Raw genomic sequence first — 19,930 nt, 5'->3', positions numbered from 1 at the left:
ACCATATGACAATAAATATGACAATCTAAGTGAAATATGTGAATATTTATAAAAATTTAACTACCTAGATTTAAATAAAACTAGTATCCTGAAATAACAATATCACAGGAAAAGAAATTGAACAAGTCCTCAAAGTATTCCAGAAGAAAATGTCTTTTGGGCCAAATGGATTCATGAGTGAATTCTACCAAACATTAAAAGAACAACTAACTCTCTCTAATACTATATAAACTATTTGGAAAAATAGAGGAAGAAGAAATCTTTCCAACCTTTTAATAACACAAATATGGTACCAATGCCTAAACCAGAAAGAGAAAAAAATAGAAAGAAAACTACAGACCTATCTCCCTAAGCAACATTCATGCAAAAAATTTAAATAAAATACTAGCAAGGAGATTACAACATTATATCACAAGCACCATGCACCATGATTAGATTAGTTTTATACCAAGAATGCAAGAATGTTTCATTATTAGGAAAATATTAATAATAAAGATTAAATTTAATAATATGCTTTGTATACAACCCTGCCCCCAGCCTGTTAAACATTTACCAGCATACCCCAGGTCCAGGGGATTGGATTTTTATTTTGTTTCCTTTACTTCCCAGTTCAGTGATCTTTAGCTGAGGGAGGAGTGAAAGCCTCCTCTCCTTTTCTCATAAGTTGGATGGGAGTATGTCTAGGAAGCATCCCTGCCAAGGACTGGGGAAGAAGTCAGTGTGGCCTGAATAGCTTATGTTGTCTATTAAATTAAAAAAAAAAAACCCTTACATTTTGTCTTATTAGTGATAGTGGTAGTCTCTCGGTGACCGAGAATGACAATTGTCTTTGTGCATTATCATATACTGATGTACCCTCATGTGGCTTTGAATACTAAGTATCAATTCCAAGGTAGAAGAGTGGTAAAGGCTAGGCAATTGGAATTAAGTGATTTACCCAGTTAGAAAGTATCTGATACCAGATTTGAACCCAGGACCTCCTGTCTCTAGGCCAGGCTCTCAACCCACTGAGTCATCTAGTTGCCCTTGACCATTATGTTTTAACCTCATATTTAAAAAATCTGAGCTATTATTAGTACCTTAAGATACTTAGCGACACCTCCTATGAGACAACATGGTATAATGCATCAGGTTTCTTACTTTAGTTTTTAAAAACAATTTATTTATTTTTGGTTACATTTTGAGTTCTGAGCTGTCTCCTTTCCTCCCTCCTGATTCCTCATTAGAAAAGGCCAACATCTCATACAGGTACAGTGAGACCTTGGTTTTCGTCAATAATCTGAAAACAATTGGTGAAATCCGAAACCAGTGAAAACCGAGGTGATTATTTCATATGAATCAATGTAAATCCAATTAATTCATTCTAGACACTCCAAAATACATACCAAAAACACATTTTATTGAGAATAAATATCGTGTTTAATACTAAAAAAAAATGAATAGAGAAGACTGATGTAATGAATAAATGAACATTTAACATGGTACTCACCTTTCTGAAGACTCTTCTTGGTGTATGGAAGATGGCGAGGAGGGGAGAGAGAGGTTATTGTTTAGAAGTGTAATAATTTAAAAGAGTGGGAGCCATAAACTGTGAGAGTTAAAATGGTTGAAGGCCTTAAACTGTAGTGATTAAAATAGTGGAAGACTTAATTTGTGGCCGCTAAAAGAGTGGATGAGTAAGTTGTGACCGCAGAAAATATGTTTTCACTACAGTGTCTTGTTTCAAATCAAATATATAAGGTGATTGCCAGGGAAATATTCCCAATTATTCAAATATACCCAAGTCAGCTGGGTTTTATAGAGATTTTAATTAATACAAATGAGGAATTAAAGAAAAAGAGAGAAAGAGAGAAAAAGGGGAATAATGAGAAAAGGATAGGCCAGCCCAGGGCAGCCCTGGCCAACCCAGGCCTAAGCCCTTAAGAGAAAGATCAGTCAGTCCTTAATCACTCACCACAAGATCTGTCCAAGCAAGGATTCTAGTGACACCAGGGCAGCATCATCTCAGCTGCCTCCACCAGCTCAATCCTCAATCTGAATCTGAATGTGAATCCGAATGTCCCCGAGAGAGTCCCGAGAGAGACCCTTCAAGGCAGCCTTTCCCAGCTGACTGTCCTGAGGGAGACCAGAGAGAGACAGAGTCTCCTCAGAGGGACTTCCAGCCAGAGTCCTCCTCAAAGGGAGTTCCAGCCAGAGACTGTCCCAAGAGCCTGTTTCCAGAGCTCTCTCCCAACAGCCTCCTTAGGGACTATTTTTTTTTTTCTCAGATTTCTCATCTCCTTATATAGGGAATTTTCTCCTATGTCACCTCCCCTAAGTTCTTCCATCTACCAATCACAGTAGACATTTTTCAAAGGACAGACCATTCTTAGTCCACACCTAAGAAGGTGTGAACTTTTGAGTAATTCACACCAGGAAAGCTCTGAGTAAGTTTCTCAGCTCTTTGTTCCTTGTAAATTCACAAGTTGCTTGACCTTTATAGGTACTTAGCTTAAGAACTTTTTGCCTTATTATGAGTATGGGTTTAAGTACTTTTCATTGTTCAGAAAAGAGTTTACAACTTTATCTTCCCCTAGGGCAGACTTAAGTAGGTGAAGTAGAGTTCTCACATTCCTAATCAAGTACCTTCACTGCCCAAATGGGGAATGGTCTTAATCTAATCTTATGAAGTAGGGTCTGGGAATTTTTAAGGTTCACAGGAGGGGAATTCCCCTCCATAAGGATCTTAGGTATCAAGGTGTTATTTGGAAACTTTCTTTGGTTTCATGATGGAGCTAAAAGGGAAGAGTCGGCTTATTAGTAAGGGAAACACTTAACAGAGAATGAGATTTGAGGACTTGTGGTTTTATCTTGCCTGTGTTATATATTTATTTTGAAACTGAAAAACACAAAATAAATGCATTAAACCAAATACTGTCTATGCAGTAATCACTTTCATGTAATTGTAGTATTAGCACTCACAATCAGTATAAAAAGCCCCCAAACACTGGGTAGCAATAGAATTGTTTGGGTAGATGCATGGAGTGATGCTCACACAAGGAGAAACAAAGCCACACTGAGCAGGAGAACTCATGGGTTACCCTTTGTTTTCACAAAATTAGTAGCAAGTTCATGTGGGCATGCCGAGGAAATCCAAGACAACTGATGAAAACTGAGACAATTTCTCACGGAAAAAAATCGTGGAAACCCGAAACCAATGATAACTGATATCAACAAAAACCGAGGTATCACTGTACTTGTTATCTATATATTTATATAGAACCATATGATGCGCATTTCCATATATCTCTTTCTCTGGAGGTAAATTGTATCATCCTTTATGTTCTTTTGGTTTTCTGCATGTTTTGCTCTGAATTATTTCATATAAGTCTTTCCATGTTTTTGAAAAATTAACTTGTTCCTCATTTCTTCCAGCATAATGATATTCCTTCATATACTAGAATTTATTCAGCCATTCCCCAATTAATTTATATCCCTTCCATTTCTAGTGCTTTGTCACTACAAAGAGAGCTGCTATGAATATTTTAGGACATCTACATTCTTTTTCTTTTTCCCTGATCACTTTAGGAAACAAACCAAATAGTGGTTTTTCTGGGTCAAAGGGTACACACAGTTTTAGAATTCTTTGGGCATAATTTGTAATGCATCAGTTTTCAACCTTTCTGGTCTTGGTGCACTCTTAGAAGTTGTTGAGGAACCCCTCCTTCTGCAAGAGCTTTGAATCATATGGATAGTGTCTATACAGTATTAGTATTTTTAAATGATATTGCTTTCTTATTAATATAGTTATGTCCTATGTGATGATACAATATACTATAATATGATATATTACATAATATATAGTAATGATTAAATGTGATATTTTTCCATTAAAAATAATAAACCCATTACATCTTAAAATCAATAATGCATTTTAATGAAAATAACCGTTTCCCTCAAAATAACTGTTTTCTGAAATTAAAAAACGAGTGAGAAGAATGCCAGTGTTTTATATCTTTTTGCAAATCTCCTAAATATCTGGCCTAATAGAAGACAACTAGATTCTCACGTCTTCTTCTGCATTCAAACTGTTTTGGGATGTTATTTTGGTTGGAATATATAAAGAAAATCTAACCTCATACAGATATGTAATTGGAAAGGGGGAGGAATATTAATATGCAAGTAATGTCTTAGTATCTTTAATGAAAATAGTTCTGACCTGATGAACCTTCTGAAAGGGTCTTGAAGACCCCTAGGGATCTATGGGGTGCATTCTGAGAACCACTAATATAGTGGATAGAGAATTGGTCTGGAAGCCAAGAAGAACTGAGTTCAAGTCTTGTCACAGAAATATATTGATTCTTTGTCTCTGAATTAGACACTTAACCCTTCCAGGAATGTCTCTAGGATTAAAGTTGCAGAGAACATTACATCTGGGGGTTCCTTGTGAATCAGTGAAACTCTGATCTGGTAAGAAGTCCCTATTATTAAAACTATGGGATCTACCAAAGTGGAGCTGCAAATTGGTGTAACCCTTCTGGAAAGCATTTAGAATTATGTTGGAACAGAGAGACTAAGGTAGAGCTCCCCTTTGAGCCAGAGATCCCATTGGTGGGCACATATCTCAAGGCAATCAATGGTCAAAGCAAAGGTCCTGTAGACAAGACACCAAAATGTGGAAGCAAGGAACAGGAAACTAAGTAGATGCTCATTGAGTGGGGAAGAGGCTAATCAGACTGTGGTATGTGCATAGAATAAAATATTATTGTTCTATATGAAATGATGACTATGAAGACTACAGAGACACATAGGGAGACTTATGTGAACTGATACCCAGGGAGAGCCAAGAAAACAGTGTACACAATGATGGCAACAACGCCAAAAGAAAGAACCATCACAAAGCCCCAAACAGAATGCTATGAGATTATAATGACAAGTCATTTCCCCAAAGGGGAGAGAGATAAGAGAAGGAACCCTTCTCCCTTTTTTACAGAACTGTTGAACGAACATTGGGTGCCATGTTACATTTGGTTGATATATTGATGGTTTTTGATAAACTGCTCCCTTCCACCTCTCTTTTATTCTTTGTCATAAGGACTCTGGGAGAAGGAGATGGAATGAATACATTGGAAAGTGAAGGTGATATAAAAATAAGATAGCAATAGAACTGAAATTGAAAAAAAAAAGGAAAAAACTATATTATTGCAGTATATCAAAGGTTTGAATCTCTGGGTCCTAAGGCAAAAAGAAAGATTAAAGGGATAGGGACAAGAGTTAAACTACAAATGATATATTTTAAATTAATTAAATTAATTAATTAATTAAATTAATTAATTAATTTAAAGTTAATATTAAATTGGACCTCTTTTTTGGCATTCCCCCCCCCCCCAAAAGCCTTTTGATTTGAAAATTCAGATAGTTAGATTTTAGGGTTGAAGCTCTAACTGTTCCTCCCCAGGCTACCAAAACGGTTTTGGTCTGCCTTTTCTATGTTGAGGTCTTTGGTAAAAATGATGGGATTAAAGGATTAAGATGAGTAGCTGCTTAATCCAGTGGCAGAGAGGAGGTAATTAGATCAGATAGCTCAAAAGACAAGGAAGTCCCTGTTGGAAGATGCAGCCACATGGTCTTGGCTTCCTGGAAGATGTGCCATTTTCTGGGAAGTCTCTTGAATTCATTTCATGTGTGGCTCTTTTCCAATGAGAAACCTTGTAGGGATGTCCTGGGGAGTGTCTAGATGGTGATGTCACTAGGAGCATATATAGTGGCTTGAGGGGCAGGAAGTGAGGTTTTTTTCCCTTTCTCTTCCCTAATTCTGGAAGCTTAACTGCCCACGCTCTGCTCATGTCATTTTATCGTCTGTTCAAACTGTGTAGGGATATTCTGAACTGGATCATCTGAGTGTTTTTCTTTTAAAACAAGTTAATATCTTAAAACCAAGAATACACCCTACAAAGAATTTAATTTATCCTGATTCTAATATTTGAATGAAATTTCATCTCCAGGACCAGAGTAGAAATTGAACCAGAAGAAAAGGTGGGGAGACACCATTTTGTTTGGGGGAACATTTGAGTTTGGGGAAAGCCAACTGGTCTCCTTAGGACAACTAGAAAGTTGTTCATCTGTGTACAGGCGTGGCAGACAGAGAAAGACAGAGTTTAATAGTTGGAACAGAGTGACACCTTGGTGATGAATTCAGAATTTATTCAGCACCAAACTATTTCAAATTTTTTAATTGTATGTACAAAGTTATTTGGAAGTGGAAACTATGTGAAAAAAAGCATTTTTTAAAAATGATAATAATAACTACCGCTTATGCATCAATTTGGGGGCAGCTAGAGAGCACTGGAACTGGAATCTGAAAGGCCTGAGTTCAAATATGACTTCAGACACTTACTAGCTGGGGGATGCTGGGCAAGTCATTTAATCCTGTTTGCCTCTGTTTCCTCATATTTAAAATGAGCTAGAGAAGGAAATGGCAAACCACTCCAGTATCTTTGCAAAGAAAATCCCAGATGGAGTCATGAAGATTTGGACGTGTCTGAAAAATGACTGAACAACATACATCAGTTTAAAGTTTGCAAAGTTCTTTTTACTATATTCATATCGTATCTCAGTTGATCTTCACAACAACTCTGGGAAGTAGAGGCCCTTATTACATCCATTTTACAGAGGAGGAAACTGAGGCAGACAAAGGTGAAGTGACTTTACCAGGATCATGCTGCAAGTAAGTATCTGAGACCAGATTTGAACCCAGGGATTCCTGATTCCAAGGCCAGCTCTATTCACCAGAACAGGGATAAATGTAGAGATCTACCCTTGGAATAAAATAAAATAAAAATCTCTTTCCATTTTGATGGACCCTGTTGGAGCAGTCTGTCCCATGATAATAGATCTCCATCAAATTATTGTGCTTTCCTTACTCAGCATGCTGGCTGGCCCTCCTTTCCTCCACCATGGATTATTACTTAGAATTTTCTTCCTAACTCTTCTTTCTTTCTCTCTCCTTCCTTCCTTCCTTCCTTCCTTCCTTCCTTCCTTCCTTCCTTCCTTCCTTCCTTCCTTCCTTCCTTCCTTCCTTCCTTCCTTCCTTCCTTCCTTCCTTCCTTCCTTCCTTCCTTCCTTCCTTCCTTCCTTCCTCTTCTTTCTTCTTTCTTTCTTTCTTTCTTTCTTTCTTTCTTTCTTTCTTTCTTTCTTTCTTTCTTTCTTTCTTTCTTTCTTTCTTTCTTTCTTTCTTTCTTTCTTTCTTTCTTTCTTTCTTTCTTTCTTTCTTTCTTTCTTTCTTTCTTTCTTTCTTTCTTTCTTTCTTTCTTTCTTTCTTTCTTTCTTTCTTTCTTTCTCTCTCTCTCTCTTTCTTTCTCTCTCTCTCTCTCTCTCTCTCTCTCTCTCTTTCTCTCTCTCTCTCTCTCTCTCTCTCTCTCTCTCCTTTCTCTATTTCTCTCTTTCTTTACTTTCCATCTTAGAATCAATACTATATTAGTTACAAGGCAGAAGAGTGATAAGGGCTAGGCAATGGGGGTTAAGTGACTTGTCCAGGATCACATAGCTAGGCACTGTCTGAGGCCAGATTTGAAACTAGGGCCTCTCATCTCTAGGCCTGGCTCTCAATCCATTGAACCATTCAGCTGCCCCCTAGGATTTTCTTTAAGCCTTATAACCAATCAGGTGCTGGTTGAGGAGGGATGGGAACCAGATGCAGGGGGCTTCTTGATTCATCTAGGGCTTATGGTAAGCCTTTTAGAAATGGAATGCCAGGTCCCATCCCCACTCTACCCCTCAGACCAATTGTTGTATACTCACTACATCATTGCAATGGAAAGAGAGCATGGTAGGCATTACTGCCAGTTAAATACCAATTGTGATCTCACCTATGTGGAGACTCAGGTGAGATTATAGGGAATTCTGGGAAATACCAAGGATTTCTGGGGATTGAAATCTAGGGTTCAAAATCTCCATTTATACAGTACCCTTTTTGACATGCATGCCATGGGTATGCCATCACAGATCTAGGGGAAATGTCCTTGCCATTTTTTTTTGTGCTGTTTGATTTTGGATCTACTCTGATTTTCTGTGTTTGGCTTGTTTAGTGAACTTCAAAATATGTTGGACTTCTAGGGGAGTCAAAATTCCTGGGTGAGATGTGCCATAAATCTTTAGGAGGCTTTTAATTATTTTGTGGAGGCACCTGGATGACTCCCCTGGGGGAGTGATGTTGGAGGTGATGGGCTAATTGAGTGCATGAATGAATAAAATGAATAAAAAATATTTATTAAGAGCCCTCCATACACTCGTGCACCTAGGTGGCATGGTAGATAGAGTGCTGGACCTGGAGTAAGGGATATTCCTCTTCCTGAATTAAAATCCAGCCTCAGACATTCCTAGCTGTGTGACACTGGATAAGTCCCTTACACCTGTTTGCCTCAGTTTCCTCACCAGTAAAATGAGCTGCAAAGGGAAATGGCAAACCACACCAGTATCCTTGCCAAGAAAACCCCAAATGAGGTCTCCAAGAGTCAGACACAAATGAAGAACAACCACCTCACTCAGAGCCCACAGCAGACATGAAGTTAAGCAACAGGGATAGCAATAATACAAAGACACTTGAGGACCTTGCATTCTAATAGGAGGAGAAGAATCCATTCTGGGGAGTGGTGAGCAGGGCTGGGTTGGCATGTGGTGGAAAGCTAAGGGTGAGATGACTGGGTGGGCGACTGGATGGGAAGCTGGAGCTGGAGGTGAATGTGTTCTGGGTCTGTGCCTGAGGGGACCCCTTCATCGATGTAGGGTGAAGCAAAGGCTGTCCCCTACCTGATATCCATATGGCCCATTTCATGGCAGGAGTGCTGGGAGGCTCCAATGAGAAACAGGCAGACCTTGGAGGTATTGTGGGTTTGGTTCCAGACCACCTCCACCACCACCAGGCAAATATCCCAGTCAAGTGAGCCTCAGACTGGCTTCCCAGGGCATATGAAAGTGAGGTTTCCCCTCTGCTGTAGCCAGGCGTTCAGTGTGCCTTAGAGGCATTAGGTCTAAAACTCCAGAGTCCAGATCTTAAATCCAGAAAGACTTATTGCCGAGAAATGCCAACCATCATCTGAGCCTTGGGCAAGTGATGAACTTTGTTGGTTCAAGGCAGGGTCTTGCCTGGTTGTCAGCGTGGTGGTGGCTGAAGCCTGGGGTGGCAGTGGTGGCAGTTTCTTCAGTCAGATGACTTTGAAAGTTTGCTGCTTCTTTCACTTGAGCAAGGAGGAGTGCATCTCCCACCCCCCTCCAGGGATTGAACCTCTCTCCAGATTCCTTCCTGCTGCACTTACTAATCACCTAGACAAGGATTTAGCAGCTTTTCTGTGAAGGAGAAAGGCTTCTGCTCCTGAATCCTCTTGCCTTTTGGGACATTTCTCTCCAGGTTCTCTTACCTATCTGATTCCTCTCTTGCTGCTTCTTCATCTGGGCCACCATGGAGGTCCTGGTTCAAGTCTGTCCTAGGTGCTCTTCTCTTTTCCCCCTGAGCTCTCTTTTCTGCCTCGTGCACTCCCATGGATACTATGATCCTCTATGCATTGAGAGGGGAAGTGGCTGGGCCCAGGAGCCACGTGTGGGCTGGGACTCCACTTGCCAATCTAGAGGCCAGATTTCTGAAGGAGGGAGTCTGCCAGCTTCACTTGGGCATCCCATAGCCAGAAGAAAATGGTAACAAAATAAGGTTGGAAAGAGTGCCTGGAGAATCAGTGAGTGCCAGCTCTCCCTCAATTGACAGGGGGGTAAACTGAGATACAAAGAAGGAATTCCTTGCCTGAGGTCTCCTGGGGGAAGGGACTAGGAATTGGTCCCAGATCTCTTTGTTCTTGGCTCCAGGCTCTTTCCCTTCCCCTTCTTACTTCCCAGTCCCTGGCAGAGGGCCTCCCACTCCCACCCTAAGGCTGTGGGGAAGGTTGTAGAAGCTGAGCCCTGAGAGGGAGGAACAAGCATTGCCCAAGGCCATTTGCAGTGTTCTCTGGACTGATTTGAAGGGTGGAGCAATTTCTGCCAGCCCAAAGGAACCAAGGGAAGGAACTTGATGAAAGAGGGAGAGGTCATGAGAAGAGGTTTCAAAACCTGAGAGGGTTTGAAGAGGTAAGTGAATGAGGGTGATGGCCTCCAGGGAGGGAGCATGAGAGTGCCATCCCTCCCAGGGGACCTGAGAAGGACTATGAGCTGAGGATGGCTAGACCCATTGGGGATCTGGACCTGTGTCTCATCTAGGAAGGCTTTTAGATGGCTGGTTTTCTATGGCATAGTTTGTTAAGCAGGTAGAGTGGTGAGGCCTTAGAACACAGCCTAGAAAAGGTGAGAGCCTAAAAGTACCAGCTGGCCTAAAGCATAGACTGCCATCCGCAGAAGGGGCCTTAGAACACTGAGTGCAGGTGCTAGAGTGGGGGAACTAAAAACAGAATGTTAGAGCCAAAAAGGATTTTAGAAGGTGGCATAGAGACCACAGCCTGTATGAAGGGAGAGGAAACCAGACCTGAAGAAGGATCACAGAAGATAAGGAGCCTCCTCATAACCCCTGGCTTTCCACATCAGTGGCTGCAGGGGCAGAGTTGGAGCAGTTCCCTGTGATGCCCGTTGGGCCAGATTCCTCACTGAGAGCCCGCTCTAGGGCAGCTGGCAGGGTTCTGAGGAGTCTCTCCCTGAAGTCCCTACCTATGAAGACATAGAGTAAAGGGTTGAGGCAACTGTTGAGAAATACCAGGGAGGAGGAGAGAGGACTGAGGGAAGGCAAAAGATGTTCAAGGTGTGGCTGTTGGTACGCAGAGACCGTTATCATAGACATCACATGATGAGGGAGCCAGCAGAGGAAGAAGGCAGTCACCACAGCTGTGAGGACCTTGAAGGGCCTACTGGACTTGGCCATCTTCATTCCACTGCAGAGCCTGGCTGCTATAAGGGCATAGCAGACACTGATGATGACTAGAGGGATGACAAAACCAAGGAAGAATCGGCTGAGCACCAGGGACCAGAGGCGGCTCTCAGCCAGGGCATCATACAGGGCTTCATCAGCTCCTGTCTCATTCCAGGGGTCCAAGTCAGAGTAGCAAAAGGTTTTCCCATTCTCTGTGACTGTAGTCTTGAAGATGACTGTTGGGAAAGAGATAGCCAGGGCAAAAATCCAGGCCCCTACAGCAGCCATGGCTGCCCGAGCGGGTGTGCGGTGATTCCTGGCCCACACTGGCCAGAGGACAGAGACACAGCGGTCAAGAGAGATGAGTGTCAGCAGGAAGACACTGGCAGACATATTAAAGACAGACAGAGAGCTAATGAGTTTGCAGAGGAACCAACCAAAGGGCCAATGGGGTTGCAGGATGGTATTAATGATGATGAAGGGCAGGAAGGCAGTGAAGGTGAAGTCAGCTGAGGCCAAGTTGAGGAACAAGACAGTGGTGACTGTGCGAGTCATCCGGAAGCCTGTCACCCAGATCACCAGCCCATTGCCAGTTATGCCCAGCACAAAGGTTAAGCAGTAGATGATGAGACCAATGATCCAGAAGGTTTGGTGGATGGCAGATGGTAAACGTTCCACAGGGTAGAGGGTGTCTGAAGCATTTGGAAGGAGCTCCAAGGAGTTCTCCATTATCCTCAGACCTGGAACACACCAATACCATTAGATTGGAAGCTGCTTGAGGGCAGGGACTGGTTTTGTCTTTATATCTCCAGTGTGAAGCCCAGTTCCTGGCACACAGTAGGTCCTTCATCAGTGCCTGTTGACTTGGTTTGGATTGACCAAAGATTTCCTTTAGGGCTTCTAGCCACCTAGCCCTGTGCTCTCCCTGGTCTGGTCATTTGATTCTGGGCATTTTCCCCAGGACTGACCCTGCCCAGAACCCTCCTCTCATACATAGGTGCTGGAACCCTAGAATCTGTTCTTGGGGTCAGAGTTCCCACATGACTCTTCTTTATAAAGCCTGCTGTATATACCTCAGGGAATCCTGAGTTGTGCTCTCAGTTTTCCCAAGTGTGAAATGAGTTTGCTGAAATGGATGGTTACCAAGGTCTTTAGTTCTGTGATCTCAACTGAGAGATCCCAAGATGTCCTGTGATCCAGAGATGGTTAGGATCACTTGGTCCAACCCCCTCATGCTACAGATAAGGGCTAGGAGTTGGTTCAGATGATCTCCAGGGTCCTTCCCAGCCCTGATATTCTCTGTTTGATTTTCTCCAGTCCCTCCCCTTTAGGCCATGCCAAGGATGAGTGATACAACATTGACTAGAGCCTGGAATTGTGTGGATACTTCAAGGGGGAAACAAAACAAGGTGGCCAGTTAAAGCTGGAGCCACAAGATGGTAGTGTGGGGGAATGACTCCTTCTGGGCTGTATCCTGTCTGTCTGCCCCCTGCTTCTCTCCCACAGGAGTGTTGAGTCAGTGACCTACTCCCCCCCACCCCCAAGTTACAGTGTTCTCTCTCTTGCCAGGGGCATGTCCTCTGGACCCCAAATTCCAAAGTAGAGCTTTATTTCCCTCCTTCTCTCGAACTTTATTTTCTAAAGGTCTCCTAGCTCTCCATGGGAAGTTCTGGGTTCTAATGGGCCTCTCAGCTCTTGACATTTTATGTTCCATGGGCCCTTCTAGTTCTATTATTCCATTTTCTGGCCCCTGTTGAAGTACTGACACTAAGTTCTAGAGTCCTTCCCTGCTCTGACATTCTTTGCTCAAAGTGGATTCTCAGCTCTGACATTCCATGTTCTAAGTGTCCTCCCAGTTCTGACTTTCCATGCTCTTAAGTTTTAGAACCCTTTCCAGGCCTGACATTCAGCAGGTTCCAACTACAGCTCTGACAGTGCTTGTCTCAAGGTCCCTCTCATCCTTGACATGGTTTTAAGGTTTTTCTGAGCACTGACATGGGATATTCTGTGTTCTCAGGTCCCTCCCAGCTTTGAGATTCTGGGTCCTAAGGCCCATCCCAGATCTGACATTCTGCTTTGATGTCCCAAGGATCCTCTTTATTCCCCGTTCCCAGGTCTCTCCAAGCTCCCCTCTTCTCCTTCAGGGACTCAGCTGCCTTGATTTTTGATTCTCAGAGAATCAGCTGTCCTTATTTTCCACCCTGTAGCCTCTTAGGAATGCCTGTTCATTGATTTTCCTGTTCCTCCTCCCACATCAGGGTCCCATGTATGGAGGTCCCCAGGCCAGACTTACCATGTATATTGATGCCTCACTGGTCTCTTGCCTTCTCTGGGGTTAATTGAATTTCAGACTTGAGGGAGAGGATTATGGGACATCTGTGTCTTACCCAGAATTGAGTAACTTGTGGTCATAGAGAGGGAACACAACCCCTTTGTCAACAAACACGAACAGGAAAAGGAAAACCACAGGAAGCCACTAATTTTTCTCGGGGACTCAGGGATCGAGTCTTCCATTCCTAATTCCTCCTGGACCCTTGTTCTAGTTACCTAACAGCCATGCTTAAGGATTCAGTTGTCTTTCTTTTACACTTGTCACTCTGGTAGAGAGTCTGTATGACCAAGGGGGAAATTATTTTCTCCAGGGAATGTCTTTTTTCCCATTTTCAAAACAATCCCGATTCATCCCTTCACTCCTCCATCAAACATTTTTGAAAAATCTTTTTGTGAAGAGCCTTCAAGGTCCAATAGAAGATGTTATATTTGATTCTGGAGGTAATAGGGAGATATCAGAGGTTCTTGAGTGTGGAAAGAATACAGTGAGATTGGATATGGGAGGTGAGTGAGAGTGAGGGTGAAGCCAAGGTTGTGAGCCTGGATAGGGGGCAGGATGAGGGTGCTCTCTGAGAGGAAAGGTAATGAATGGTTCAGTTGGTGACATGTCCAATTTGTGCCTGGCACCCAGTAGACACTTAATAAATGTTTATTGACTGACTGATGAACACCCTTACAGTGCTCCAGACATGATGCTAAAGTGGGGATATAGAGAAAGGCAATACCTGTTTGTGGCCTGAAGGAGTTCACAATCTTAAGGGAGAGATGACATGGAAGCCATCTTGTACTTACAAGATACATCCAGTATTGATGGCCTGGCAAAGAACTGAGAGCTGGAGGGACTGCAGGTGAGAGTGAGGACTAGCCTAGGGTTAGGGGGCCTTAAGACTGAGGGAATGATGGAATGATACAAGATTAGGATGAGGTAAGGGAATGTCTGAGTTCAGGAATGTGTACAGAAAATGGAACAGTTGTGGTTGATGGCGGAAAGCTATCTCTGTGTGTAGCTGAGCCGGGGTGGACCAGTTCCTAGGCTTGGGCAGTGCCTTGGTTAAGTAACTGGGAAGTTAGAAGTTTGAGGTGGCCTCGGTATGATACTGTGGTGCTCTATAAGAAGGGTGAGTTTGAGGAAGAGAGACAGACTCAGAATTCATTGGGGAAGGAAGTTGGTGACAGTCACCAGGGTGTAGATTGGCTCAGAAATTTGTATTGAATGAATGTAAAGAAGGAAAGCTTGCTGAGTACTGATAGCAGAGAAGAAGCCTGGAAGCATCCTTGAGAAGCAAGGAGCAATGATTCGTTCTTTCAATAATCATTAAAAAAACAAACCAACCCCTATTATTTTGTGAAGAGCTTTAAAAGGCCAACAGAAGACTTTATATTTGATCTTGGATGTATCTTGGTGGTTCAATGGATAGAGACTTGGGCTTGTAGTGAGGGAGACCTGAGTTCAAATGTTGCCTGTAAACTGGGTGATCCTAGGAATCAAGGGATATTGTGTGAGTGTGTGGTGGGAGTGGGCTATGATGAGGGTGGACCAGGCCTAGAGTTGGCTTTACCATGTTTCTGGAGCTCCAGGAAACTATCTTCCCTGACATTCAGCAGCCTCTACCTTGGATTTCACCTCTTTCTTTCTTTGAGGTCTCCTCCTGCTGCCTTAAGTTTGAAGACTCATAGGAGTCTTGGCCCATCCACATCTCTTTCTGACCAAACCTTATCGGTATCCCTTCAATAACCCTTGGGGCTCTCTGTCCTTCAGGGTATTGCCAGGATAGGGCAGTTACACAGAATTAGAGGAAAAGCTGGTTGTTTATAGGAGCAATTGAGAATTTCTTCTGTAATCTTCTCTGCCTCCCCATTCTATCATATGCATGAAAATGCCCACTTTATTTTATTTTTGTTGAGTTTGGAATATTTAAAATTGAAAGAGAAGAAAAGAGAGCAGACCAAACTTGAAGTATAAAGTTATTGAAATACACAGAGAGGGGCAGTTGGGTGTTGTGGATAGAGTCAGGTCTGGAGGACCTGGGTTCAAATCTGACCTCACATTATTCCTAGATGTATGATTCTAGGCAAGTCACTTAGTCATTGCCTAGTCCACTGGTGGTGAACCTTTTAGAGACTGAGTGCCCAAACTTCACTCTCACACCACATGTGAGCCACTCCCTTACCCCAGACAGGGGAGGGAGGAAGTTTTCCCATGGGGCTGCTGGACAGAGGGGTGAGTGATGGGAGAAATGTCCTCAGGCACAGTGTTCCCACTGTGGGGAAGGGAGCAGCCCCCTCCGGCATGCATGCCATAGGTTTGCCAACACAGGCCTAGCCCTTATTACTCTTCTGTCTTAGAAAAACCCATACATAGAATTGATTCTAAGACAGAAGGTAAGTTAAAAAAAAGGTAATCGATATCAGTTGGTTAATTGATATTAGGGAGTGATCCCAGCAGGGTACTGGGAGAATGCTATTTTTTAGGAATTATTGATCATCTTTAAACTTTCTACCAAGACTAAACAAGATGAGACAGTATCTGACATCATTCCTAAGGCTCAAATAGTCTGGGAACTGAAGGGAACCAGGCCTAGCTTTTCTTGATTATACATAGGCAGAGGCAGGCATTTTACATTGCACCCTGAGTAGGACCACTGCTGCCCACCTACCTACCTTTTCCTTTTTGCCTCTTCCGTATGGCAGATATTCTTGTGGAAAGGAGATGTGTTTATACCTTTCACTTACAATGAGCTGAAATTTGGCCCAGATTCTACTCACTACTCCCAGGGCTGAGCTTTGGGGCCAGGCCTACCTGTTCTTACCTGTGAGCACCCTTCAAATACTCAAAGTTAGTTATGACTTATCTTTGCTAAACATGATTCTCCATTCCCCTACTCCCTCCCATTGGTCTGATCTTCATATGATAGAATCTTTAGGCATTTCTCCAACATGGATGCTCTCTATTTCATCAATGTCCTTTTAGCACTCTAACTGGAACTGATTGCTGTAAAAATCTGCTTGTGGTCTGTCCAAGGAGGCAGGGAGGGAAGGGAATAAGTTTGTTCTTCCTCATTCCAAGTCCAAAGCTCTGTCCACTGCATTCCCTAGCTTCCTCTGCTTATTTGATAATAATTCTCAAATTCACTTGTCCAATCCTAACCTCTCAGCTGACCTCCAGTCTTGCATCTCCAACTACTTATTGGCCATCTCAAACTGGGTATACTCTAGATGTCTTTAACCTGATGTGTCTAAAAGTATTCTTTCCCCCCTAGCTATCACCTCTTCCTAACTTCCCTACTATTCTGCAGCAATATCTCCCAGGCTTTTAGGCTCCTAACATAGGAGTCATCATCCATTCCTCCCCTGTATTCTTTCCCTGATCCCAATGTCCAATCTGTGGCCAAGGCCTCACCTTTGTAACTTCTCTTGTTTATGGTCCTTCTCTTCTCTGACATTTCAACTCCCATCCTGACAAACATTCTTCTGGCCTCATACCTGGACTATTGCATGTTTGCTGGTTGGTCTCCCTGCCATGTTTATCCTCACTTCAGTCCATCCTCTATTCAACTGCCACAATGACCTCTCTTAAAGCGCAGGTCTGATCTCCCTACTCAGTAGGCTTCAGGGGTTCCCTATCACCTTTATGGATTAAATAAAAAATCCTTTACTTGTCATTAAGGACTTTCATAACCTGCCCGTCTCTCCAGTCTTCTTATACTTTATAGTTTTTCCTTCCTTCCTTCCTTCCTTCCTTCCTTCCTTCCTTCCTTCCTTCCTTCCTTCCTTCCTTCCTTCCTTCCTTCCTTCCTTCCTTCCTTCCTTCCTTCCTTCCTTCCTTCCTTCCTTCCTTCCTTCCTTCCTTCCTTCCTTCCTTCCTTCCTTCCTTCCTTCCTTCCTTCCTTCCTTCCTTCCTTTCTTCCTTCCTTCCTTCCGCCTTCTGTCCAGCAGGGGCTATAAAAAGGGATTTTTCCTTTGTGGGTTGGGACTGGAGGAGGAGCAAGGAGTCTGAGAATATGGGTGAAGAATGAGAGACACAGACAAGTCAGTATTTTGATAGGGCAGGCAGGACCCCTATGATATTCTCCTTGGTAGGAAAAGATGAAAGTCAATGGAACATGTGAAAATGATAGAAAATAGGGTAAGCATATTAAGAGTTAGAATGCAAAGCCAAGAGAGGAAAAAGGACAAGGAGGAGAAATCACGGGGCTGCCTCCCAATTTATTACAGTGTGGCTTGGGAGGTACTCAACAAAGAATGTAACAAAGCATAGATAATTCAGATTGGATGGGAAGGTAATGGTGACACCTTTTGGGTGTGTTGACTTCAAGGCAGCTTTTACAAAGGAATTTGAATCCGCACCAAATGTTAATGAGTTTGCCTTGAACAAAGGCAGCATGGCTAGGTCAAGAGTCCATCCACAAATATCAGGGTATAACCTTGTGTCTGAAGACACAATAACCATACAACCATTTATATTTCTTAGATGTGAATATGCTTGGAATGCTACATATCCCCCTTTTTGTTTTTAAAAAATGAAATGAAGGGTGAGTGATATAAAATGTAACAAAAAATTGTGACTCAAATTAAAAATTACAAAAATCATGTAGCATCATCCAATGATACTTCAAGTGATTCAAAATAGACAACCAAATCATATTGCAAAAACTTTGGATGTAAAAGGTAAGTGTGATTGTCAACAACAATAAAATTTACTCTCAACTTATTAATAATTTTGTAATGATAAAAAATGATCTTCATACTTAGTAATCAAAATCAAAGATAAAAGTCTCATAAAAGATTAAGAATAATGATAAAAAGTAATAAGAAAATAATCTTCACTCTAATTATCCTGAATTATTGTGATAGTAGTCCCTTAGATCATAGGACAGGTGCATTAACAGATTATTGCCCACATACAGTTAGGATTATAAGAAGTTGGCAGAACTTTCATAGCAAAAGAAAAAGATGACTGTATCTGGAGTGAAGGGGAATTTCCTTTTTCTCCCTTGTACTGATTATGCATTTTAGGGATATACCCGCCCAGATGCCTGCCACATGGCAATATGGTTGGATTTTGATACCAGGGCAACCTGTGAATGAGGCTGTCAAACACTGTGTCCCAGTACCTCCAACCTCTGCAGCCAACATACACCCATCTCTTATGGAATATGTGTTTGTGTGTGGCTTTGGCTGTCTGGCCCATTGAGGTGTCCTCTGCATTCCCTTTTTATGCAATCAGCCATGGTCTCCCAGGATAGTCACCTGCAACTTAACAAATGCTGTCATGTTCTTATAATCTCATATTGTTGGGTACATACAAAGAGAAAAAATTGCACCTTCATTGCTCAGGATCAGAGTATTAATAGTACTTGAAATGTACTTCAAAATGTATGAAAAGAAAAACAACATAGAATAATCAAAATATTCAGAGAAAATAAAGTAAAAGAGCATCAAATCAAAATTGTTCAATTGAAATAAGAATGTTATAAAGACATTCTTAAAATACTTTCTCTCTCATCCCTCTTTTTTGCATAGCATACCAAATATATTAGCATCTTTTACATTTTTCAAACAGTATTGCAAACATCAATTCAAGTATCAAAAAATCATTGTCACTTTGTTGTACATTACATATTGAGTGGTTGTAGTTCAACATCATCATGTGATAAAGTGTGAGAATGACGAGATAGGGCCACATCTGGCTGCATTTTTCTGATATAAGCCCTATTTATATAACCTTTTCTCCAAAGTATTATTAAACCAATAATTAAGACTATGAAGATTATGATAGAGCCAATGCTCGTCAAGTTAATTCTACTGAACCAATTTCTGGGATCCATGGAAGCTAGGGTTGCTTCCCATTGGGATGCAATTTTTATAGCTTCCTGTTCGTATACAATTTGGTCTAACTTATTAATTTCTTGTTGAAGTTTTATAATATCCAATGTGCTGTTATGATGACCCCAAGCACCTCTTACGTGTTCCACTACAGTGTGCCAACCATAGGAAACATTGTCATATGGTAGAGGTGTAATACAATAGCCCATTTGATTAAAATGACATGGATAAGTAATTCTAGTATGTAAAGCTTCAACCTCTTTCCCTAACCAAAATACAGCATCTTTCAAAGTTTCTAGTTCATGTTTAAATGCTAAGTCAATACTTTGCTGAGTATGACATAATTCAGATGAATTAGATACAATTTCTTGTATAAATCCTTGGTTTTGAATAGAGGTACTTAATGCAACAGTTGCTGTGGTTAGTGCTGTTATCATAGCAACAATGGACACTACTGCACCTAAGAGTGCCAATACCATCCTCTTGGATTGATGCAAAATGGTATTAAATGCCTTTTGCACAATATGTATGGTAGGAGTAGATGCCCATGTCTCTGTAAGATTGACATCAAGGGCGGCTGGAACATAAGTGCTATGTATGAATTCTCATGCATAGGATTAATGCATTGATGTAGGTGACAATTAATGCATTTAATCTCATACAGTCCTTGTTCGTTCTGAAAAATACAAAGACTATCACCCACTAACATCATACATGGAGCAAATACACATGCAGTAACATTGGTGTGACTGTCATACTCAAAGCGAATTCCTGAGTTTCTCACATTGACCTTAAATTTATATATTGGCAGTGTGGCAGCCACTATTTTCCATTGAGTGTTCTGCATGGGACCTGCCTCAATAGCAAGTTTAGGACTAGCCATATCAACTTCTAGTAAGTCATCAATCTTAT

The 19,930-nt window shown here is 41.8% G+C and overlaps 1 protein-coding gene across 1 annotated transcript; it reads right to left on the bottom strand.

Annotated features, from left to right (window-relative positions):
* Positions 1-10,516: 10,516 nt before the first annotated feature.
* LOC130459055 (N-formyl peptide receptor 2-like) lies at positions 10,517-11,590 on the bottom strand. The gene has a single exon (XM_056826330.1). It carries the CDS (start codon positions 11,588-11,590, stop codon positions 10,517-10,519), a length of 1,074 nt encoding a protein of 357 aa, XP_056682308.1.
* Positions 11,591-19,930: the final 8,340 nt, after the last annotated feature.

The sequence above is a fragment of the Monodelphis domestica genome, chromosome 4, assembly GCF_027887165.1.
Source record: "Monodelphis domestica isolate mMonDom1 chromosome 4, mMonDom1.pri, whole genome shotgun sequence".
Lineage (NCBI taxonomy): Eukaryota > Metazoa > Chordata > Mammalia > Didelphimorphia > Didelphidae > Monodelphis > Monodelphis domestica.
This window is presented reverse-complemented; position numbering and strand designations above follow the sequence as displayed.

Excerpts from the sequence above, each read along its gene's own strand:
- LOC130459055 (XM_056826330.1), bottom strand. The coding sequence starts at position 11,590 with ATGGAGAACTCCTTGGAGCTCCTTCCAAATGCTTCAGACACCCTCTAC.